Below are 27044 nucleotides of genomic sequence, written 5' to 3'. Positions count from 1 at the left end.
CCGAAATAGGTAATATATGCCTTCTTACTCCAGGACTGGGAGAAGTAACACAAGGGTCCTCTGACCAAATATCTGAAAAACCTCGATCCTGCACGATAAATAAGAATAAATTAAGATTAATTACTACAAATAAGTCTAAGATTTCTGACCCCAAACAGTTATATTCTACGTAGTGAAAACACTGATGAGCCCTCTGAATCAGTTAATAGTCACCGGGCTGGTTGCCTCTGCTTAAAGAGCCCTTCCCCGTGCCTCACCTACCCCTCTTGCACCACGTTCAGCCCCCACTCTGCCCCTAGGTCTCAGTTTCCCTGATACTGTACAGATGCCCTGATTTGGGCTTCCACAGCATCCTTCATTCTGCCGGCGCAGACTTTACTGCACTTTACTGAAAGATCTCAGTTACTTTCATCGTCTATATTCCCCTTAGCAACCACCATTATTCCTTGGGGGATGCTTATTAAAGGAAGAGTGAATGAATAAATGGATGAACTCTAGAGCAGATATTTCTAAATCCATTATTGCAACATTTGATATTATTTTCATATCCCAAACTCATATTTTAGATAACCCAAAAGAAACACAAACACTTATCTCACTGCAATTGCAAGAATTGAAAGAGAACTTGGAAGAGATTCATTCCAATGAATTGTCACAGCCTTGAGTGAGGACCATTTCATTATCTGAATTATTTAACACTTGCACACTTTCCTTACCTAAAATTAACCATCACTTATTGATTTATTAAGGAAATAACATGTCAAGCAAGACACTGTGTTAAGTGATGTGAGATACAGAGAAAGCTAAGGCATAATTTTTGCTTGCAATGCCCATCCATTTTGACAAGGCAGGTAATCTATGCTTAGTTATAATAAATAGCAATACAAAGATTTTAAGTAGCAGCTAGCTGGTATAGCCAGCAGGAACCATGATAATAATGATAACTGTGGAGTGGGGTGGTGAAAAAAGCTTTAAAAGCAAGGAAATCTTGAAGTGGTCTTGTTAGATTATAGAACAGAAGACTGGACTAGGATGGAAAGTGCAAGAATGACTATCTTTATTGATCTGGGGACCTGCATAGGAAAGGGAATTCATCTACACCTCAAATATACTTCTTATATTTACCAAGTAAATAAAAATTTAATGCCAGAATGAATAAAGTCTCAGATATCCCCCTCTTCCCATTCTTAGATATATTAGAATGGCTTTTATAGAACTATAAACTGCTTCTAAAATTGTTAAGAGTCATTGTAAAATCTTGAAGAACTTAGAAACCTACTTGCTGTGTGTAATTATATGAAATAAGTATTTTTGAAGAGATAACCATATAACTCAAACACTATTTTTCTCCACAGATACACAGCATCACCTTTCACTTGCATAAGCAAATAAATTACAATCTTGACTATAGTATTGTTTGCAGCAATTTAATTTTTTCCGAACATAGCTCTTATTCTATTATAATGCTTGAATGATTCACATGCAGTGTTTCCAATCCACTTTTCCTGGCTTGTGAAACTTTTTAACGAAATGTTAGCATTTGCAGGCACCAGATGTTTTGACATAAGGAGAAGCAATATGTAAATTTTAATCTATGCTAGGAACAATAGCCTGCAGGCACCTTTTTCTTATTACGTGAATCATATACTTAACCGCAATGTGGTCGGTCCTATCAAAATCATCACCTTCTAGAATGTTGTACTCTTGTCTTATGGTTGCCAATTAATTAAACTGATATATATTTTACATGATGGGTATCCACTACTGAACCAATAAGCCTTATTATATTTTACCACTTAACTACCCCAAAGCTAGAACACTGTAAGTGATAATATTGGTGGTCGATAAACTCAATGCTTATATCTAAATGGTTGATATCTACATATTTCACTTATTTTAGCAAAAATAGTAAAACCTGTTACAGCTGTCCTCATATTTCCCACCTTTTGGACTCAATTAAGAGCAAGATGTGTGTGAGTGTGTGTGTGTGTGTGTGTGTGTGTGTGTGTGTCTAATGGAACAGATTTGAGGACAACTCCAAGTGTTGCCTATGTGTAGGTTCCAATAAATAACAACATAAGAATAACATATTCTTATAGTAGAGTCCTTTCTAATATCAAGACATTAGAAAACTTTTGTGTAAGTTCCCACATGGGCACACATGTATCCATTCCCAAACACATCACACATGTATGTATATACACGATAAACAGGTATAAAATCCATTCAGTCATCCATCTTTTCAGTCTGTATAGGACCAAAAAAAATCATCCTGATTTTTGATCTATATTATATTGGTTATTTCTTTCCACACAGAAATTATTATACTGATCAGTATTTTTTGGCATTGATTAATGCTTTAAAAATATTCATATAGTATAGCCTTAAAAAAGAAATGAACCTATATTTGAACATACAATATTGTTTTCTATAGTCAACTCAGAACTATTCTGTTTGATTATTTTTGAAGCAGGTATGTAGATGAAAATTCATAAACATGGTATTAAATATTAGAGTGTCTTAACATTTAACTGAAATCCTTATTAATTTCATCATCAAGGGATAGGTCTAGTCAATACCAATTAGCAGCTTTAAAATGTTTTACATATTAAAATACAGTATTCTATTTACCCTAGATTATCTGGGGACCATCTAGTATATTAAAAGATTTTGCAGCATTTCTTAGTGATTACACTGCTACAATTATGCCTGTTAGCAAATTTGCAACAGTTTGATAAATATTTTCCATAAGTCAAAACCATAACAGCATGGAAAAGCAGATGGCAGGAGACTATAATAAAGAATGTAACTATTATTTTCATTAATAGGGAAATATTGGATCACTGTTTTCAGCATGACTGTGTAGTGAGCAGTCGTCAGTTTTGAAGTATTGGGGCTGTTAAGTATCCTTTCAGATGATTAACCCACATTTTGTATTTTCCAGGGCAGTCTGTAGACAAAGGCAGAATAAAAAGTATATTAAAGCATTTAATAAGTCTGTGCTTTCATTTAATATATACAAAGAAAATATCGGTACATTTTTTGAAGAATGTGCACAAAGATTTATGTATGTATTAGAGTACGCAGTTTTCTTCATTTTCCTGGAAAATAAGACACATTACTTTGTTATATAGAAGTGAAAAATAGCAATAATTACAAATTCTATGGTCTTATTAGACTAGCAATGTTTTCTTGATCTAAGCAATGTTAGATTAAAATTATAGGAACGTTACTTTAGTTATTCATATATATAAAACACCATTAAAGTCAAAGATTTTTAACTACGTTGTTATTATTAAGATTAAATAGCTGAATTAATTTTACCCTTGTATGCCATATGCAACTGCAATGCTTTTAGGTAAAATCCTTGAATTCAGTTAGTTTTTAAACTTTACTAGTCATGTATTAAAGAATAATATAATGTGTAACTTTCTGATCGTATATAATTCTTTCAGCAAAATGATAGTCTGCCATTTCTTTTGCATATTTTCTCACTTGTTTGTTTTATATAACCACCAGCTTTAAGGAGCACAGAGATAAAGTTTATTTCTGTGGAAAGAGCAAAGTTGAAAACATAGAATTGTTGCAATAAAATGGTAGTGCAGGAATGGGAGAGGTAGCGTTGCAAACACAAAAGTCTTTAACTTTATTCTTGAAGCCTGTTGAATTAATGTAGGAAAAAGACATTTTACTGAGGGTTAAGAGAAATAATTTGGATATATAGAAATACATGCATAAATCCCTTCACAAAAAGAAGAAAAAATGTTCCCTTTTATGTATACAGCAGCAGAGAGTAGTATTTCCTCATTAAATTGGTTGAATCCAGTGGGAGGTTTTTTTTTTTTTAAATCAAAAGAACTATTTTCTGATAATCTATTTACTCAAATTCTCTATGAATGTCACAGAAAAAGAAGTAACAGAAAAAATTTAAGAAAACTGTTTTTATCGGTTTTTGAATAGGTTCCTTATTTACAAATTAAATATCATACAAATGATAAAATGTTGGTATATGCAATGAATAATGATTACAGGAAAGTCATCTGACACATTAGATCAGCAACACTCGAAATGTGTTTAGTATTTGTTAAGTATATTTAATGAAATCTCCGTATATGTAACTTACACTAACTCAAGTTGACATCCTATACGTATCAACATGCAGGGTACTGGAAGGGCAAATGATGTCATTCCATGTAGCATAAATAGGCTGTGCCATTATCAATACTGAAGTAAAATTCAATCCTTCAGGTGTTTTCAAGAACCCCAGATGGTTGATCTAGTGCTGATAACACAGCAAAATGATTAATTGATTCCAGTTTCCATCTACATCTTAGGTATTATAAGATCAGTAAATATCAGCCTAGAGATATTGTAAAAACACTGAAACACTTCTAGTTATGACATTTATTTATTTAAACATCAAAATTCCACAGTATCAGAACAGCAAAAAAATATTTTCAAGATACCTTGAAGTATAAGAAAATTCCAATATGACTCAATCTATCAAAACAAAGAAAAAAAATACATCTTTCTTAACTTTGGGAAATCTAACTTATCCCCTGACATAAAGGTAAATGAGCATGCCAAATCACGAAACTCGCACCTAATTTTTTTTAAGTAAGAGCTATTAAATATTTTATTTACAGTCATGTGAGTGGGAAAAAATGAGTTAAAAAAAAGGAGGAAGGCTATTTCTCAACGTCCCCAGCTCATCTGGGTATTTATTATTTAGAGCTTTTGTACCCACAAAAAGAAGGCTATAGTTACTGATACCGTGTCTGTAAACTGAGGAAATTTGTTCTGTATATATAAATTTTCCAGTGATGGGAAAGGACACTAAAAAGAAAAAAAATATGAAGAGGTACTCAAAGGAGGTACTTGTTATTTCAAGATAATTTGGAATTGGAAAGGCTACTTAATGTGAATCCACAAAAAGCCAATATTTTATAATAAATAGAGATAAAAGATTGGATGGGATATTCTGTTGAAAAGAGAACTAAAAGTAAAATAAAACTTTTACCTTATTTTAAACAAAGTTTATTATAATTACAATTATGCATTAATCCTTTGAATGAAGAAAGCTTGGTTAATTACGAATTAATAATCCAGTGATAGCTGATGCTTTTGTGACAAAATTGTTTGATAAACAATATACCTCTCTTACTATTATGTCTCATTTCTATAAAAATATTCTAGACATTCATCAATTTTCTCAAGGATCTATCTCGATTCTTATATACATAATTTGCTTCTGAATTTACATATTTTTACCTTGATATTTATATGCATTATTTTAAACTGTTTCAGTCAAATGTTTACAATATCCAATAACTGTAGAGAAACTGACCCATGAATGTATAACATGAGTATATAGCAGGAGTTATATAAACAACAGGGGGACTACATTATAAGTAAACAGTTTCCTTTGTGAATAGTCTAGTGTTTGGTATACTCTCATTTTCCTAAGCAACCTCATCACTCTTAGGGTTGGGAGAGTGATACACAGATAAACAGTGCTCCCTCCTCCATCACTGTGTATGACATTAACTACCCACTGAGCTCTTAACTGATACATAGCTACAGTGCTTTCCATTAATGTAACAGACCTGATAGAGGAATTCTTCACCTAGCATCCAACAAGACATTTAGGAGGTCCCTAAAACTTCTCGGTCCATGCAAATTTTGGACTGTATATACAACTCTGTATTTTTCTGCGAAGTCTAAAATTTTCACTAGATTCTCAATGCCTTAAAAAGTTAAGAACTACTGACTAAAATTAATTTTTTAATCTGTTTCGGTTGACTGTGACACAGCACCACCCTATTCTGTCTTTAAAAATCCATTACATATTTTACAATCCCCTGATAGCTATTATAATCTGAAAGTAGCAGCAAATATTAGTAGTATCCTTCTCAGACCTCTTTTGTCCAGACTCTACCACCTGTGTCAAGGCCTTACATTAGCTAATATTATGAGGAATGAGTTTCAGGGCTGAGTAGTAGTATTTTAACAAAATGGAAAAGAATGACAGAGTAATGACATCATCAGTGTAAGTCTTCTCAAAATATGAAGAAATGAGAATAATGGATAAAATGAAAACAGAAATTAGCCTCTATGTAGAATGTGTTTTGCATGGATTCAAAAATATATTCCTTCTCAATGATTTGTATTGTTATATTGAGCTATCAAACCAGATAATAAAGTGAAATTTTATCATAAAGTTAAAAGTATATAATGTTCTCTTGAAAATTCTTGAAGTGTATTTTATTGCTCTTTTTCACATGGCATATTTCAGATGAATTTATCCATCTGGCTTTAATGACTATTCCTATAAATTTAGAATTATATTTTCCATGTCAAACAATAAAAATTATTTTAATTCTCCAAACTCTGAGCTAATGCTGTAAGCTAAGCCTGAGATAATTACTAGACCATAAGAATTTAATATTTTCTCACTTTTATTAGCATTATGTCTCAAATTTTGTGGTGACGTATTTCCCTATGAGTAATACCCAAAGCACCCTTTCAAAAATTTATCCCAAAGTTAATATTCAAGAAAGATTACCTCTGAATTGCTTTAGTAATGTACAGTACCATTTTAATTTTTAGGCTTCTCCCTCCTAGTAAAAAAAAAAATTCAATTTATACCATATCATTTCATCCTACTATTCAAGGTCTTCCACAACCTGTTGCCAATATTATTTTCCAGGACTTCCAACCTGGTATCTTCTAGGGTAGCCAGATCTTTATAATGAATGTTCCATGAAGATATCTCCTCAATTTATTCTTGCTTTTATCATTTGGTTGATATTATTCCCTAATATGTCCTCCCTTTCACCAAACTTATGCTTTTAAAAGAAGTTACATTCTGCCTTCCCATAGACTTTTGCAATTCTCCAACCTTCTTCATTCATTTTCATTTTCTCTGACCTTCTGTATTTACAGTTTATACTGTACCATGTAGAGTTTAATTCTATGTGTCTTCTATCTTTTGTTGTTGTTTCTTATGTAGTCTTGTTACTCCCGGAGGAGTAAGACCATATCTTGCTCATCTGTTCTACATTTTCACAGGATCCATTGAAGTTTGAGTATCCCTCCATAAATACTCATTGATCAGATGATCACTCATGGAGGTCTAGCACAGAGCAACCTGCTTGGTAAGTCAATTCCTAATCCCAACCTTGAGCTTTCTTTCTTGAGAAAGAAAATTTTGAGTAGAGCATTATAGATAGAAATATTTGTAATAAATGCTAACAGAGCTAGCAAAGGTCACAGGGTACTCTAAGTGCTTATGGGAATGAAGATTTATCCTCCACTCAGAGCTCAATATAATAAGAAAGAGTTTCTGTTTTACTAATGATTTCGTCAGCTGACAAAGTTCCCATATTTTGTCAATTTGGAGTAAAACTGTATCACCTAATTAATTTACACCCATTTTTAGAGACAGTGATACATTTTAGCTAGCTGAGAAATTGTCCTAGTAGCGTTTTTTTGGTTTTTACTTATTAAAATTTATTATCCAATATCTCTTTTGGATGAAGAAAAGAGGATTTGGAATACTATTTCTGATGCTGATTAGAAAAATCATGAAAGTGAAGGAAAATAAGAAGGACTCATACTACCTACATTGTGTGCCTGTGTGTAAGTGTATTGTGTGAAGGAGTAAAATTTGAGCACATATTCTTGAGGAAAGTATTCAACGTGTTCCTTTTTTGAACATGGCATGTCTCCATAAATATGCAAAGACACTCTTAGAATTAGTGTAATTGAAATGACAAAAGGGATTAGGGTCTCATTTTAGAAAGCAAAGTTTTTATGAATTTTTGGTATTTTATTGTGGAAAATTCTAATATTTACTGCAGATTGACCTTTCAGTTAGAAGTGAGAGATACTGTATCTTTTAACTACTTCCTCTATCAAGTTGGAACTTTCAACAACATGTCCCCCAGACAGTGGAGAAAGTCAATGGACTATCAGATTTGTTGATCTTGATACTTGATGACTAAGGTAGGACTTGAATAGAAGAGTTGAAAGTGAATTAGTGAAAAAAAGTTTGTGTATTTCAGTAGGTTTACTCCTTGCAGTCTATTGGTTCCAATGGTACATCACCGCATCACTACTTTTACAACATTAGTAGAGAGATACTTCTTCTGTTGGACCTCTTTCCAGGAAAATATAATTTAAGTAGATTTGGATGCCTTAGCCAAAGAGGAAAAAAAATCCTTTTTAGTTCTCAATAATTCTTCAACACCATGTTTCTTCTTCCTGTGAATTCTTCTGTTGTTTCTAATCAGTTTTTCATGAACAGTCAATTCCTTTTGGAAAAATTAAGCCAAAGCAATATATGAAACAGAACATACTTGCATAGCACCACCACAGAATTTCTTCCCAGTTGATGAATTGAGCCTGTTTGTTTTTTATAACTCATTACCATCATCTGAGCTAAAACTACTTCTCCTACTGCTTTCTTTGGAAACTGCAGGGGATGTGGCAGATAGCAGAGGATCTGTTCCGAATGGAGATATTGTGTCATCCAGTAGCATGTCATTCAATCTTTGTTCCTCTTTTAAAGAGGCACTAAATGATAAATCTGTGAAATGTGACAAAGGATCAGAGAAGGCCATAGCTTGATCACAGAGCTCTGGGCTGGTCCCCTGAGACAAAGTCAGTTGTTGGCAATAGTCCACTGAATTCTGCTCAAGATGGGTCTGTTGTTTGGTGACATGAGCACTTAAATCAACTGTGCCAAGTGAAGCCAGGGCTGGCAGACCATGAGCACGAGCCTGTAGTTCTAGTTCCTGCAATTTCAAACAAGAGTAATTAAATAATGACTTTACAAGTGGATTTAATTCTAGAAAATAAACCAGAAATAGAAACAAAATATTAACAAGCATTCAAAATGAAGAGTAATACATATTATAATATTCTTTGCAAATAATGGAACCTAGTATATTTCTAATGCCTGAAAAATAACCCTGAGAAAACTATACAGATTTAAAAAAAATTCTCTTCTCATTGCTGTTTAAAGGAATACATAATATAATGGTTCCATAGTGGCTCAGATTACAATATAGCCATTTGGAGATAGTGGAAAATATTTCATTTATTCTTCCTGATTGATTTCTCACTGTAGGACCATTTCATGGAGCAGAGTAGTGCTTTACCTGGCAATAAGCATGCTCACATAAAAAAAAATCTTGAGAGTTATGAAAACCCATATTTTGATATTTTGTGTCACAAGAACAGATGAGGAGTGACTTAATATATACTGGCATAATATGCTCAGGCAATGAAATCCATAGCAATGTTACTAAAGAAATAAAAGGGAGAGAGAAGAATTTAGTGTCCAATAGTATATAGAAAAACAAATGTTTTACTTATTATTTTTTGACTGGGATAACATTGTGTGTTTATCAAATTGGTTCTATTTTCCACATTTTGCAATTAGCTGGTGTCATTCATTCTATTTTTAAAGCCACCATGATCCTGGACTTCTAATCAAAGTCTAACTGAAACAACCCAATTCGTGAGCTTCTAAAAGGCAATAAAATTATCCTTTGGAAGGAACATAATTGTTAATAAGAAAAAAATAAATGAAACAATGAATAAAACGATGATGGGTAAGTCATATATAAGCGACGTGGTCCATGGCAACATTTTTATAAAAACCTGAATCCGGAGTAGAAGTCGCCTGTTAGCCTGCTCTAATTTCTTCTGTCTGTGTTCTAATTCTCGAGCTCTCTGTTGTTCTTTTTGTAGCCACTTGATGTACTCCACTGATGCTTTTAGAATGGTTCCTTTGTTCCAGCGCATATCACTATAGAACGGAGAGATAACCTTTTCACAATTGTGCATGTCAGCAGAATTCATAAGAACTTACAAAATCTTTTACATTAATATGAAATAATGATTTACATGACTATTATTCACTCTTAGATATTATTGCTTCTGAATAGAAATTTTAATAGAATAGTTAAGAAGCCCTTATATAGTAAAATTAATCCCAGAATGAAAATAAGTGTCAAAAGAAAGTAATAAAGTGACTTTTTGTGGGAGAGCTAAATGCAATATCATGATTCTACCATTACAGTTTTTATATTTTTAGTGAAAATTGCTTTTATTATTAACTCTGAGATTAAAATCTATGTGCAGTATTTCTGCATTAATGAACTAGGAAATGTACATTACTGAGGACTTAAGCCTAAATTTTTTAAGATCATTTCAAATGTACTAGTCTTTTAACCTACTTTCTAATAAGGTTGCTTTTATGCTTCTAAGAAAAAAAAATAAGGTCCCTTCTGAGTGGTAATCCTGAGTGATTGTGAAACAAATCAGAGTTCAGCAACATCACTTTAAGCAATAGAGCAAAACTTTCTAGAATCATTAGGCAAATTATTCTGCACAAAAAAACATCAATACTTGTTTTAAAAGCTGGATGCCTATTTTTTAAATAAGTTTAAGACAAATAAATACAATTAAACATTACCTGATAACCTTTCTAGAGCATAGAAAAAATATTTTATTAAAATTTATTTTTAAGTCAAGAGAAATGATAAATCTGGAATTATGAAACAAGCTACCGACTGTAAAATCTGGAAAACTACATCAAAGAATTTAATCCTATATGAGAATTAATAATACATGTGGAGAATGCAGCCAAGCTAATTGCTAAAAGTTAATCAGAGTTGCAGAAAACCTTGATGAATTTTCAGTTTAGAGTCATGAGATTTTTTTTTTTTAAAATACAGCATACAGTAAGCATGTAGGGAATTTTTTAATCAAGATGTATTTATTTTAGAGAAAGAGAGAAAGAGCATGAGCGGGGTGAGGGAGGGGCAGAAGGAGAGGGTGAGAGAGAATCATCAAGCAGACTCCCCACTAAGCATGGAGCCCACTGTGGGGCTGGAGCCCAGGACACTGAGATCATGACCTGAGCAGAAATCAAGAGTCTGACACATAACCAGCTGAGCCACCCAGGCGCCCCAGCATGTAGGAAAAATTTTTTTAAATTACATTTAATGTACTTTTGGTTTATATGATCTGTGTGAGATACATTGAAATAAATGTGTATTTATTAAGTGATCAGAAGTGGGAAAATATAATTTATGAAAAATCTGACTTGCATATGCCTCGCTGGAAGTTCAAGTTAGATGATACTTCCATTAGCCATAACAAATTAAAGGAAGATACATTTTTCTGCTGGCAGATGAAAACGCTTACTAGGGCCTGGCTACACCATTTTCTACTGAAAGGCACCAACCCATTACTAGGGTCTGTCTAAAGTGTGCAAATGCTTTGTCAGCTCCTCTAGGGCCATCATAGCTGCTGGTCTCACCACTCACAGTGACTTCTTGGGTGATGGGAAGGCTATGGAAAAAGAGGCTACTTTTGTCATTTAACTAAGAAGGTACTTGTAACTCAAAAAGGTATTGAACTCCTGAATTAAAACTCTAAGCTGCCACAGGAGCCTTTGGCCCTAGTTTTGTTTCATTTCTTCTCATGGGGAGAAAAACTTGAAGGACAGAAGAAATAATATGGAAAGGATAACCTCTGGTCAACTTTGAAGTTTAAGGTGCTGTTTATTAAAATAAACCTTCAAAATGGTGGTAGAGACCACACAATGGGTCTTCTGACCATTTCTATCTGACATCATTTGCACTAAATTTTTTAAAGTTCATTCTATTTTAAAGCCATTTTAGTATATGAGGTTTCCTCTTAACCAATTTCTTGAGCTAAAATCAAAAGTCAGATGCTCAACAGACTGAACCACCCAGGCACTCCCCATGGATCCAAGTTTTTAAAGAGCCTGTGTTCTGAATTTACCCATGGGACTCACATTGGTGGACCCTAAAGAGAAGCATTAGGGTAAAAGGTGAGGCCACAGCAAGCCAAGGGATAAGATGTATTGAAACAGAATTGGTATTGGATGTGCAGCTGGCAGTCAAGTGTCTTCTGTCTGTGCTAGGTGCACAGGGCCACATACAGATATCTTCAACATCTAATGAATTAATGTGTTTTCAATTAGACCCAAAATAAATATCATTTCCATACATATAACATAATACAATTAAGACAAATAATAGGGGCGCCTGGGTGGCTCAGTCCTTAAGCATCTGCCTTCAGCTCAGGGCGTGATCAGGATTGAGCCCCACATCGGGCTCCTCTGATGAGAAGCCTGCTTCTTCCTCTCCCACTCTCCCTGCTGTGTTCCCTCTCTCGCTGGCTGTCTTTCTCTCTGTCAAATAAATAAATAACATCTTTAAAAAAAAGACAAATAATATTACTGCTTTTTTGAGATCCATAAAGAAGAAAAAAACTCTTAAAAAATGTTTACCATAAACTTTTCCCAATGATAGTCTCTTTTGGATATGATTCTGCGATAAATTGATTTTCTATATTCTAGATTAGGGGCAAACTATGACCTGCAGTCTATTTTTGTCAATAAAGTTTCAGTGGACACAGCCATGTTCATTCATGTGCATATTGTCTATGTCTGCTTTCAAGCTACAATAACACAGTTAGAAAATTGCCACAGACTATATGGCCCACAAAGCTCGAAATATTTACTCTCTGGTCCCTTACAGGAAATGATTGCCATTCTCTGTTCCAGACAGTGAGTTAGAAGTAGAAACGAGCCTTTTTATAACCAAAGTTTCTATAAAATATAGAACAATAATCCCTCACATAAGCTTTATAATTTGTACAGTATTCTCACATATAGTATTTGGTTTTATGTTGATAAAAAACCCAACCATACAATTGGTGCCCTACAGGCATAGTGACATCTGAAGATGGTCAGTGAGGCTTCTGAGTCCAGTCTTGAAGTCTCATCTGCTTTCTGCATATAACCATGCCCTGGCACTGTTAACTCCACCAGTTACAAGAGAACCTCTCTTAACTGACCTTCATCCAATCACTTTCAAGGTCAGTTAGTGTTCTCCATTCCCTTTGTGACGCTCACTGACTGTTGTGAGGACAAAATAGGTAATAGAGAGCAATGGGCTACCCTCTGATACATCTAGGTATTTCTTTTGCCAATGTGGTGCCATGTACTTACTGAGAGGTTAAATTAATACCCATTGTAATTACTATGATGATAATATAATTAAATTATAGGTACATTAGCTAATGAAATATGAATGCCAAAAAAGAAAGCATTTATAAAAACAGTTACTGTTTTTAGGAAGATTATATTAAAAGCTTTGGAAAAACTCAATTAAAATGTCAGTAAAGGTAGGTTGCTAAAAAATATGCTGTCACAAATAAGGGTATAAACATTTAAAAAATTTATCTATATTTAGGTTGTGTACGTTTTTGTTTTATTTTAAAGAAATTAAAATAGACTATACATTTTAGTGCAGTTTATGTAGAAAGAAAAGTTGAGACACATATTCAAACCAAAAAGCCTTGGCTTTACATCAAATGTTTGGTGAATAAATGTGCATGTGTATATGTTAAGTGCTAAAGAAAACAAAAGTCCTCTGAGGAAAATGGGTATTCTCTTTTGCTAATGGAAAGAGTTGCATGCTTAGAGACTTCAAAAGATTTGAAGAGTTATCAAATGACTACTACACTATGACTGAACTCTTCCCACTCTCCACCCAGAGCTCTTTCTGCCATTCCATCTAATATGCCCATGAGGATAAATACTACATTCTCTTCTATTACAAATTATTGAATTGTCCAAGTGAATTGGCACATTTGGATTCAGGTAAAGAGTATTTCCAAATTTCACTAATATCATTTTATCAAACATCACTGTTTCTGAATAATGGATGATCACTAGTATTTGGAGAGGCCAATTCTCAGTCTGAATAAAACATTTTTCAAGTCATTATTAATGCAACATATCTTATTTTTATGTTTTGGAGAAACATTCAACATTCTCACTTGATACCTTGATTAATCAATACTTTTCTGAAATTTACAACCTCAAACATCTTGTTTAACTGACTTTGAGTGTGTATGACACCAAAACATGGCTGAAAATTTAATTACAATAACTGATTATTGGTTGGCATCAATCGGCATGTTTTTAAAGTCCCATTTTTTTACTTACATGTCTCCAGAATTTGGAGACCTCTGAAAACCCAACAATTCAATGTTCACGTACACATAAATCTCACATTGGAAGAACTGCTATAACCATAAATCGAGTATACCAGTAAGTGTCATAGACAACATTTGAAACTACCACTAAATTTGCCAATACTGGTGCCATATAGAAAGGCCTGCTATGAACTGAGCAACAATAATTTCCTTATTTCCTATATCTCAGAAAAGCAATATTAGTAACAATCTTGATGCTTAATAATTATCAGTCTTGAATACATACTTAACCGTAAGACCAGCAGTAGCCTTAGCCTTTACCATAAGCTTCTTAGTTTCTTAGCAATTGGTTCTTCTCTCCTCCTTCCCCTCCCACCCATGTTGGAGGGTATTCAAACCATAACATTATTATAGAAATGATTGTTGAACTCACGGATCATTAGACTTTGGAATAAGAGTGCCAAGCTCCTTGATTCGGTAATTAATATTATACCTTCTTCTTCTTTCAACTATTAAAAGAGAAATGTTATTGATTATTCTCATTAAAGCACAATTCACTTTTGGTCAGCTGTAAACTTTCTTAATAATCTTTAAAAAACGGTGAGTGAAAAAATTTCCATATAATCAAGAGTACTCAAAAATCAAATAAAAATTCAAATATATTTCAATCTAAAAGTAAAAATGACAAATTAGAATTGTGATTCTTTTTTTTTAAGATTTTATTTATTTATTTGAGAGATAGAAAGTGAGCAAGCCAGAGAGAGAGAGAGCACAAGCTGGAGGAGTGGCAGAGGGAGAGGGAGAGGCAGGCTCCCTGCTGAGCAGAGAGCCCAATGCAATGTTCTACCCCAGGACCCTGGGGTCATGACCTGAGCTGAAGGCGGCCGTCTAACACACTGAGTCACCCAGGCACCCCAGAATTGTGACTCTATTATTGACAATGGTTTAAAATGTTTTCTCTCGAAACAACTTTTTTCACTTTTTGAAATGTTATAATATTTATTCATACTGAAATACATATGTTTTTATATATATTATCCTATTGGATCATCATTTCACATATATGCATTTTGCCCATCAGGATCATAATCTTTCGAGGTCTGCACCATGCTTTACTCTTCTCATACAATCCCCAAAGGCCTAACACAACATTTGGCAGAATACAGGTGTGTGTACCCAACTAGACTGTGACTTCCTTGATGGCAGGGGCCATTTATTCCTCATTTTTCTATCCTCAGAGGGCTTGGCATATAGGAGGTATTAAATAAATGTTGATTAGACTATAAATATATTTTTCTAATTTAAAATTTTTCAATAATATATAGAGTAGTGGCTTTCAAACTTTGGCATACATCAGGCATACATGGAGGGATTGTTAAAATAGATTTGTACCCCAAACCTCTTAGTAGGTCTGGGTTGGGACCCGAGGATTTGCATTTCTGACAAATTCCCAGGTCATGTTGATGCTGTTTATTTAGGGCCTACATTTTAAGAACTACTGGCATAAGTTCTTGTTCAGAGACTGTTTTCTCTGTTTGCATTTCCATGAATTAATGGCTTTTGGATATTTTATGCATCTAATAAATGTTCAATAAATGTCAGATATACAAACAAGTAGAGTTTCCTATGTTGACCCCTATGAGAAAGCAGTCTTATAGAGTATAGTGTAGTATTACAGTCTATTCTATATTCCTAGAGTCAATAACCACAACATATGCTTCTATACAGTATTTTTTTCAATAGGTAATATCTTTACAGCTTTTCAGAGAAACGAAGGAAGAAAAAGGTCATGAAGAAGAAGAAAATCATATATCAAAAATATTTTAAAATACTTATGCATGCTAAAAATTAAGATCTGCTACCAGAAACAAGGAAAGTCATGAAAGAATAACAATTGACTCTACAAAGCAATTTACCATGAATGGATTTGACCTTCTGTAATAATATATTGGGATTACTCTAAAATTAGAATATAATTGATTCTCGAGGGAGTTTATTTTCCCTCTTTGCCAATCCTGTTTTCCCTATGCATGTAATTAAAAAAAAATGACACCACATTAAAAAACTGAAAAGAAAATAAACAAAGGTAAAGCCTAGGGAAATACATACATATTTCACAGTAAGAATTATTAATAATTCTATGTTCACACATAGTCACTCCTATATTATAAAACAGACTTTTAAATATAAGATGAAGAATAGCTATGAAGGATGTTTACAGTTTTACCTCAAAACAGGGAACTGGTTTAGTCCTATAATATTTCTTCAAAATCTATTATTTAAATGTACCTTATGTAAAATATCAGAAGTTCTTACTCTACTCTTCTTAGATTGTGCTTGATAAATTTTTAATGGCTAATTATAATGAGAACTTTCATCCTCAGTGTTTTCATATCCAGTACTAGTTATTTGTAAAGGAGTCAAGTTTCAAGAAATTACCAAATTATTGTATGCCATGTGTAGTTTCACTCTCCACAGTTTTGATATATTCATTCATTCCTGTCCTTAGATCAGGGTGAGAGAGGCCACTATCCTGGACCCATACTTAAGAGCCACTTTTGCCTTCTCTCACCATACCCTTCCTCCCCCACTGAGCAAGTCAGTCATAGAGTCAAACTACAGTCTGAGTAACTCGCACCAGGCATATCCTCCCAAATGCCCTGAGCCCACTTCCAGAGCCTGTGCAGGCCACTTCCTGGATCCATCCTCCAGAGTGAGGACCATGATACCAGTGTGCTCACCCCTAGGCTCAAGATGCGGACAAGGGAAGTTATTTACACAGATGGGTGTGGAGTTAAAACGTACAAGACGAGTGTTCACACTCGTGTCCGAGACCACTGGCAGTACAGAATGAAACAAGGAATGGGGAGAGCAGTGAGACGGGCTGAAGGCTGGCTTTGCCTTACCCTGACATCCCCACTCAGAGCTCTGATGATCTGAGAATTCTTAATTCACACCTGGCCTTCCAGTCTTTAGAAAGAATAGAGAATACTTAATGTAGCACTCTCTAGCTTGAGTTACAACTTTTAAATATTTAGACTTTTGGTAAGTGGGTCTCCATTTGTCCTCTTGCCATGATCCTCACAAATTTTAGGGGTGGTCCTAGATTCATCGTATTTAAAATAGGGTATTAAAATGTTTTTAACATTGAGATCTCTAAAAAGCAACATCTTCCAGTAAGGGAATCCAGATTAGAAAACACTTGACAATGGACATACCAGGCACCTATCATACTTTATGCTAAATGACCTGTTATTTAAACTGCAGTTGTAGAGAAGGGGAGCAAAGAGCAAGGAGAGGCATAATGAGTTAACAGGTTTAAAATGAAGAGAGAAGCCCATAGTTCCTGACTGTATTAATCCCTTCTATCAACAACTAGCTTCCCCTACTGATCTTCTACTTGTCTCACAATCTGGACCAAAGCTGATCCACTCTACCGCTAAGGGCTAGCAGAATGAGATCATTTCCCTCTCCACGACAACCCTGCAGAGAGTTAGAATCACTTGTCAGCTCTTCCCTCACAATCTCATAGTCAGCAAACTCTGATCAGTCTGTGAAGCAGGCAGGTGCAATATGAACAGACAGAAGTAGGGTCCACAGGTCCATGTACAATGAATTTCAGCTAACCATGTGTAAGAAAATTCCTGGTTTGTTTTACAGATTTAAAGTTTTTATTTATGCTTATTCTTTATTCTTGCCTCATTTTTCGGTTAGGACTCCAAAACACAAAGGCTTCACACTCAATTAGTCAAGTTCACTTGAGGCAGTTAAGATGTGACCAAATACTATCAAGCTCAATATTGCTGCTAACCTACTTCCCTTGCTTGTATTTCTCCATCTCATGTGACCCGTTATCAGAGTCAAACTGACCCCTAGAAAGGCATCAGAGATTCTTTTTTGCAGAGATAGAATTCAGCAGTACAATGTAAGCAATACCTTTCAGATAACTTATCATTAGGAAGGGAGGAACAGATTGACACAGAAGGATGAGAACATGGAATTGTTTCTTGCTTTATAAGTGGTGTACATTTTCTAAAGCCACTTTTATCTCTTTAAACCTTTGAGTCAATGAGTCACAACACAGTTCAAATGTAACTAAATGCACTCATCTCTGTCACACCCAGTCTGCTTGAGAGAGACAGAGTGATCAAGGAGACAATTTGAGATGTTTCACTTCCTAAAAATATGTAGCTCTTCTGAGAGTTCGCATCATTTCAATTTCCCAAAATAGCTCAACTATTCAACATATACTATTCATTTTGGTTATTTTGGTTATGTGACCTCATAATACTTATGAAGTGACAATAAAAGACCACATATTTTAACCACCATGCATTTCCTTCTGCATTAATTTTTTTCTTTTTTCTTTTTTTTTTTAGAAAAAAGGAAAATATACTCACTGAGGTTGTGGTTGTCCTTTTTTTGTCTCTCTTTTGCCAAAGCTCGTGTATCTGTTTCTGACCAAAAGGAAGATAATTTAATAGTACTTAGTTCTACTTTACAACCTCTCTAGTCAACATAATTCAGAAATATTTGGTGAAAATATAGTATTACTTAATCCAAATGGCATAATCATATTTTTATGCAAATATTTAGAAATTTGGAGCAGAGCACTCTTTAAGTAAGAGGCAATGGTGAACCTTTTAGGTTTTGAATAGTAAAACCTGGATTTGTATTCTGGCCTCCTATTTAATAACCATGTGATCTATTACCTAAGTTCTCTGTGTCTCAGCTCCTCATCTGTAAAATTGGCATGATATAATACTTATCGGATAATCATTGTGATGGTGAAAAGAGGTACAGTGCATAGCAAATATTACACTGCTCAATCATTATTATTATTTTAAGAATTTTAGGATTATTCAAAACTATTTCAGCCTAATTTTTACAACCAACATTTTTCATAAATAACTATGATTTCTACATCCCTGGAGTTGGAACTAGCTATACTTCTCAGGTATTCCTATCAAACACTTTCAGGAAATGGCACTTTACTCTATGTTCTACATGGTTGCAAGTATTTGTGATAGTCTCCAACATGGCTTACCATGATCCTCATGATATTTACACCCTTGGTAGTTTCTTTGCACATTAAACAGGGCTGACCTGGGACACCAAAAGAATACTGTGAAAATGACTAGTGTGGCTTCTAAGACTAGGTCATAAAAGACATGTTCAGTTACCACTTTAGTGTCTCTTGGATCACCAGCTGTCATGTCATGAGGACATTTGATCAGTCCCATAGAGAGGTTCACGTGGTAAAGAACCAAAGTCTCTTGCCAACAAGCAGCACTAACTTGCAGGACCTGTGAGTGAACTGTTTGGGGAGCATATCCTCTAGCCTGCCTTGTGTCAAATGTTTGTACCTCTGGACAACACCTCAACTGCAATCTTATGAAAGACTGAGAGAGAACCAATTTTCTAAGCCATCTCTGGATTTCTGACCCATAAAGATGATATGAGTTGTTAAGTTTTGGGATAATTTGTTATATAGCAATAAATAATTAATGCAGTGTTTTTTGCATTGTTCTAGTTTTTAAAATAAGTAATATAGGAATATATTTATTTAAATTCGTTTATTTAAAACTATATTAATTCATTGTAGTCTAAATAATTTGTATGCATAGACATTTTTGAGCTATTGGCTAGACTGTGAGTAAGAATGGACATATTGCACTTACTAAAAATGTTCATATCAATTGTGTAAAAATTATAAAAGATCAATGTTTGGCCCTCAAACTAAAAACTTGTTACAGAAATTTCAACTAAATTTTATTTTATTCTTATGGAGGAACTAACACTGGACTTTGTAAATTAGGAAATCCTTATTTTGATGCAGATCCTCTTCAAATCAGCTGAACATTGTGAAAGTAACTCCTCTGATCCTTGATTTCTTCATCTATATACTAGAGGAACTTGACAGTGCCCCTGTAATTCTTTTGAGTTGTAGGAACTTTGCAATGAACTATTGAAAATTGAGGGTTTTGGTTTTTTTTTTTTTTTACCTACTTGAGCAAGTTAAATGTGAGTCTATCATGAAATTCATAAAACAAGCTAAAAAGGGGGATAATCTGTTTTATATCAAATTCCACATACAGAAATGACTATTTTTCCCTAATCAATTACTCTGTTATTTTGCAAGTATGTTAATAAATTGCATCAGTTCACTATCAAAATAAACCAACGTTAAGTGAAAAACTTAGACAAGTTGTCATATATATGTGTAGAGCATATGTGTATATTTGCCCAGTTCCTAAAATAATCAATTCAGTTGAATTGTAAATTATATTAATTTGCTGCTTGGTTGTCATAGGAGAAAAAAGTATGGATTTACTATCCACATTTCTCCCATTTTAACCAACAATCTTGATAATATTTTTAAAATTCTATTTAGCTTGGTAATATATGTCACTCATAACTTAAGCAGTTGACTTAAAAAGGGATAAAACTATAAAAGCAACATTACCTGTAATTTCTCTTTTCATTGGCAGACTACTTGGACAGGAAGCACTTGTAAGGCCCATATTAACTGGTGAAATTCCCTGCTCACCACTATACACATCCAAAATACTTCCAGATATCTTCAGAAATAAAAGGAAGAAAAGATGAATCAAACCTTCTGTAGACACTGATATATTTAGATGCGTATTTTAAATTTGCCATTTTATTAATAATAATTTGTTATATACAGCATTTTAATTTTAAACAAGAGTGAGTATGCATTGACTTTTTAAAATCATTATGGGATGTTTATAGATACGTTGAAAAAAGCTATTTATATTTAAGCAAAAAGAGAAATTAGTTCACTCATGAAAGAAAATTCTGATTAATATTTACAAAGTTATGGAAGTTTGATCTGCACATTACCTGGTTATAAATGCGTAAAATTTAAAAAATCATTTGGACAAAATCAATATACATATTAGCAAAGCTGGAAAGCTCATTGCATATCATAAATTAGGTATAATGGCTGAACATTTTGGAAGCCTTCTTAATACCATCAGTGCTACCAGCAACTCACAGTCAAGAGGTGTTTTACACTGTTAATTAAGTGAGAAACTTTCTTTCCTTCCTGGAAGGCATACTTTTTCTCATAGCACTCTTAATGTTCTAGATTATTATAAATATCCCAGCTGGTAACCAAAAGTAGTTGAAAACTACTTTTGCCTCTAGTGGATATAGAGTACATCTAATTATAGAAACACTGCAATTCCTAATGTGCTTCTTGAGAACAATTTTTCAGAAAACTAAGATACTTTATAACACAATTCAAAATTGTACAAATTTATTATTTAAAATATGCTTATTGATTTGACTTCCCAAGAAAATTTAATTTAAATAATATTCATAATTCAAGTTAATATTCATTATTCCACAGCAAGCCACATTTAAAATGTAGGATTTGAACATTTAAAATATTTCCATTCTATGTATCTTTATTTCATTTCTGGGCAGTAAAATAAGAACTGAATAAGTAGTAACTTTTTTCTTTTCTTAAGGACTAGAAACAATACAAATAATCAAAGTCATAACCAGATTATTAAGGAGATTCTTAATTTCTTATTTCTATTTTTTGTAAAACTCCAAACTGAGGGAAATTTTTGATACTTATAAAATCAGACTGAAAATAAATGTGAAGAAAGAACATTTTAAGACCAAAATTAATCTGACAATCTATTAAACAACAGGTAATAAATATTGTCTATTTCAGAGGGAAAAGAACTTGAAAAACACAGTGGAAATCAGGCTAATATATGTGAATATGCATATCAATAAGGACATGATAGACTGAATATGTTATTCTGATATATATTTTTATATATTGGTTCTTTTCATTATTTACTCTATTAAGACTGATCTTTATTTTATATAAACTCATTGTTTTATTTTATTTTTTTAATTACAAACTCTTTTCTTTTTTCATTTCTTTTTTTTTTAAGATTTTATTTATTTATTTGACAGAGAGAGACAGCTAGAGAGGGAACACAAGCAGGGGGAGTGGGGGAGGGAGAAGCAGGCTTCCTGTGGAGCAGGGAGTCAGATGCGGGGCTGATCCCAGAATGCTGGGATCATGACCTGAGCTGAAGGCAGACATAAGGACTGAGACACCCAGGTGCCTTATTTTCTCATTTCTTTCATTGATTAAGTTTATTTTTTTGCCTTTTCTCCCTTATTATAATAAAAACAATGCAGCCTTAGGCTCATTGCAGATAAAACAAAGAAAAACAAAAAAAGATTAGCATAATGAATGTTGATTATTCTGTAAAAAAAATAAACTCATTGTTTTAAAATGTATTTTTACTTCATAAATCTTGGAAGGGAACACTTAAGTTGGCTATTTATTCTTTTTCAATTTCCTCATCTGAAAATAAGGACAAAGTCGATCAAATTGGATAGACGATGAGTGCTTATATCGGAACAACACAATTAAGAAGAAATCCTAAAAGCAGATATTTCCCTAACATGTGAGTCATTTAGTCATACTGTAAAAGTAAAAAGTTTCCAAGACCTTTTTTGAAAATCCCGTTGGTTATAAGCTGAGGCATCACCAACCTGAATTGTACATTTCCTCTGTGTCTTTGAGAAACATAATGGGTGTGCTGAACAAAAAGATAAGGAGTGAGGGGGAAGGAAGAGGGAAAAACTAGAGAAAGGGCACTCTTCTCTGAAGAGCTTGAATTCAGATGGATTTCAATGCAGCAGTGACAAATTGCAAAAATGTTTAAGAAGAAAGGAGTTATATTACATACATACTGTAACAATAAAGTGATAGGTTCCTAACTATAACATTACTCTGGATCCATATTACTTGGTCAGACCATACCTAATATAGAAATGGTGCTGGAATGCTGATAATGAATCTAATCCTGCTTAACTATAGGTATATTACATTTTCTTCTGACCTTGATTATTGTTTAATTTATGCCCTAAAGGATAATGATTAATATCCTATTTAATTTTATGCTGTAGGTACTACTCTATTTCATGTAAATGGCTATCACTTTTTGAATATTATTAGACAATTGGTTTCAATTTCAAAGTATGTACTACACTTCCTGCTATCTATAGTGCCTTTCCTCCAATAAAATATGTGAATCCAATGTTAGTGAAAATTTAAAGATTACATACACCCTTGAAAAGGCTTACAAAACAAAATTGTATATACTTTTCTCAAAGTTATGAGTTACCTAGGTCATGTTAACTTTATTTGGTAGATTAGTAGGAAACTGGGTAGATATTTTATGAAGAAATATTTATTATTCTGGTTTTAAAAACATCACTTTTTCAGTAAAGCAAAACCTTTGACATGACAATAGGGAAACATATCAATATTAACAACAAAATCACAAATTTTAAAGACATAAAATAAAGAATTTATCATAAAATCTTTTCAAAAGGTAGACATACTCCTCAAGACAATATTTCTTTCTGGTAAAAGGCATGAACTCCTGATCTCAGAAGTTACCTTGAGGTGAGGAATGCTCATCGGTGGTTTCTGTTGTCTAGGGTTCTCCACCCTAGATTTTAGTTACAGCTCCACTACTGAGACTATAGAGACTGAATGAGACTAGGTTCTGACCTTCTCTCATATGTACTGTCTTTCACAGTAGCCAATATTCCATGAAGAGAACAAGCAAACTAGACAACATATCAAAACATTTGAGGAAAATGACTATTTCAAAAGTAAAACAACATGCAATGTGAGAAATAACATCAGAAGCAAAAATTTAAAAAAAAAAGAGTATCACATGAAACTAAATTCTTAAATTAGTCTAATGTTCATTCTAAAAAACATAAAAGATGTTTGTAATAATTTATAATATAAAATGAGGACAAATAAACATATAAATGGCCAAAGTGAATTAGCAGAAACAAGAGGTTTGAAAATAAAGTGTTTGAAAAAAAAAAGTACTATAAAAAACATAAAATGGAAAAGTAGCGTCATGAGCACAGTGAGAAGGAATAATGGAATTAGTAAACTATAAAACCAAATTGAAGTAATCTTTCAGGAGGATGAAGAAAAGGACCCAGGAATAGAACATATGAAAGAAAATCTAATCAGTATGGAGGACAGAGTTATTAGAACTACAATAGAGATATAAGGAGTTACAGAGAGAAAGAGAAATAAAATTAGAAGAAAGAAAATATTTTAAGAAATAATGGAGATACATTTCTGAGAATTAACTAACTAAAGTCTATTATTTTATTTCATCTTATTTTATTATGATTTTATTTTGATTCAAAAATCAAAGGGCCTATAGAATGTGACAGAAAATAGATAGGAAAAGCCTACACCTAGACATATTATAGTGAAATTTTAGACTATACAATGACAAAGAGGAAAATCTAAAAGCCTAAAGAGAAAAAGGTAAGATTATGTCCAAAGGAATAAGAATCTGATTAACGTAAGAGTTTTTGATAGCAAAATTGAATGAAAGAGGAAAGTGAATCAGTATTTTTTAAATGTTGAAAGAAAAGAATTTAAAACATGGGTTTTATATCCAACCCAAGTGTCATTCACAAATGAGGCCGTGATAAAAATATTCCTAGAGCCATAGAATACTTAAGGATGTTTACCCGGAAAAACTAACATTGAAAACAATTGTGGATGAAGTACCTAAATAGAAGTAGATATTTAAAGGATATGCTTCAAAAATATGAAATAAAAATGATCAAATATCTTAGTAAGTGGTTGTAGTCTAAAAAAGATGAGGGAAACCAAGGTAAAAAATAAAGTGAAATATATAATGATATAACTCAGTACTAAAGTCTAGATAATATTAGTATGATTGAGGTGGAGTAGAAGGAAACCAAAGGGTGTAAAAATAGTTAAAAAGTACTAAGAAGAAATATGAACACACTTAAATAATAAAGTAAGATGAAGACAGGTGAAAATGTATCAATGTAAATAGGTCAAACCTCTCAGCAAAAAGGCTATCCGTTTGGATAAGACAGTACAAGAGACACACCCACATAGTAAAAGGACACACAAAGATTGAAAATTAAAGGATGGAAAAAGATATGCAAATGATAACCACTGAAAACTGATGTGTCTATATAAATATCAGAGAAAATAGATTTTAAAATTAGAAAGTATATTAGGGATAGACAGAGTCTCTATATAATAACAAAGAGTTAAATTCTCCAATAATGCATTATAATTTCAAGCACGCATTCATGTAATAAAATAACCTCAAAATATTTGAAACAAAATGTTTTGAACTATAAGGCAAAATTAATAATCCACCAATGTAGTGGGAAATTTTGACATTTCTCCTCATTTTCGAAAAGTCAAGCAGACAACAATAATTGGTAATGTTATAGAATGTTTGAGTAATAAAACTAAAAACTGGCCCAATAGACACTGTATACTTCCATATCCAAAAATTAGAGAATATACAATTTTCTTGAGTACATACGGTACATACACAAATATGGATTATGAACTCTGTCAAAAAAAACCACCTTCAATGTATTCAATAGAGACTTGATTTCTAAATAGCTTGGAAATTTTTAAATAATTCAAGGGTAAAGACAAAATCATGCTGGAATTTAGAAATAAGTAAAAGATACTAAAAATACACATAAAGAAACTTCTGGGATATGGCAAAACAATTCTTTCAAGGAAATTTATACCTTTAAAAAGTAATATGAGAGAAATAGACAAAAATTTGAGATTTGACAAATTATCATTTTCAAGAAGCTAGAAAAATAACCAATTAAGCCCAAAGAAAGTAGAAAAGATAATAAGAGCATAAAGTATTGAAAAAAAATATAAAAGTAGATCCACAAGGCAAAAGTTTTTTATTTTTTTATTTTAGTGAACAAGAATGACACATTCCTGGCAAGATTTAGTAAAAAGAATTAAGAATAAATAAATACTATTTCAAGAGAAAGGAAGGTCATACTAAGAGTACAAGTTGAGATTTAAAAACAAGTAAGACAAGGATGTCTGCTTTCACCACTTCCATTCAACATAGTATTAGAAATTCTAGCTATAGGGGTGCCTGGTGGTGCAGTCCTTAAGCGTCTGCATTTGGCTCAGGGCATGATCCTGGCATTCTGGGATCGAGCCCCACATCGGGCTTCTCCGCTGGGAGCCTGCTTCTACCTCTCCCACTCCCCCTGCTTGTGTTCCCTCTCTCGCTGGCTGTCTCTGTCAAATAAATAAATCTTTTAAAAAAAAAAGAAAGAAAGAAATTCTAGCTAGAACAATTAGGCAAGAAAAAGAAACAGAAGTCATTCAAATTAGAGAAGAATGAGTAAAATGATCATGTTCATAGACGGCATGATCTTATATTTAGAAAAACCTGAAATTACGCACACATATATACACACACACAGCTATTAGAGCCAATAAAAGAATTCAGCAAAGTTGCCAGATACAAAATCAACATGGAAAAGTCAGTTGCATCTTTATACACTAACAATAAAGAATCTGAGAAAGAAATTAAGAAACCAATCCTATTTACAATAACCTCAAAAAGAATAAAATATTTAGTAATACATTTACCCAAGAAGCCAAAAGACTTATACACTGAAAACTAAAAAATATTGCTAAAGGAAATTAAAGAAGACATGAATAAATGGAAAGACATCACATATTCATTGATCAGAAGACTTAATATTGTTAAGATGACAACAGTACCCAAAGTGATCTACAGATTCAACTGATTCTCAAAGGCACTTTTTGCAGAAAAAGAAAAACCCATTCTAAAATTCATTTAGAATTTCGAGGGTCCCCAAATAGCAAAACAATCTTGAAAAAGAACAAAGGTGGAGGACTCACACTTCCAGATTTTAAAACTTATGACAAAGAGACAATAATCAAAACAGTGGGTGTATGCATAATAGCAGACATAGACCAATGGAGTGGACTTTCTGCACTATTTCAGACATGGTGCAGAAATAAACCCTCAAATATATGGTCAAATGATTTTGACAAGTGTACCAAGATCATTCAATAGGGAAAGGACAGTCTTTTCAGAAAATGG

General features: G+C 33.1%; 1 protein-coding gene across 4 annotated transcripts in view; it reads right to left on the bottom strand.

Moving 5' to 3' along the window:
- Positions 1-4394: 4394 nt before the first annotated feature.
- TFEC (transcription factor EC) overlaps positions 4395-27044 on the bottom strand; it is a 67891-nt gene continuing 45241 nt past the window's right edge. For 3 of the 4 annotated variants that reach the window (XM_008705778.2, XM_008705780.2, XM_008705781.2), the window contains 5 exons: positions 20516-20630; positions 18450-18506; positions 14483-14558; positions 9670-9817; positions 4395-8798 (listed from right to left, as the gene is read on the bottom strand). In XM_008705778.2, coding sequence (XP_008704000.1) covers positions 8418-8798; positions 9670-9817; positions 14483-14558; positions 18450-18506; positions 20516-20630 — 777 coding nt within the window. In that variant the 3' untranslated portion in view covers positions 4395-8417. The remainder of the gene's footprint in view (positions 8799-9669; positions 9818-14482; positions 14559-18449; positions 18507-20515; positions 20631-27044) is intronic. The other variant, XM_008705779.2, reaches the window with a different exon arrangement.

Source organism: Ursus maritimus, unplaced genomic scaffold (assembly GCF_017311325.1).
Source record: "Ursus maritimus isolate PB19 unplaced genomic scaffold, ASM1731132v1 scaffold_3, whole genome shotgun sequence".
Taxonomy (NCBI): Eukaryota; Metazoa; Chordata; class Mammalia; order Carnivora; family Ursidae; genus Ursus; species Ursus maritimus.
The sequence above is the reverse complement of the archived record's forward strand: the minus strand, read 5'-3'. Positions and strand labels throughout refer to the sequence as shown.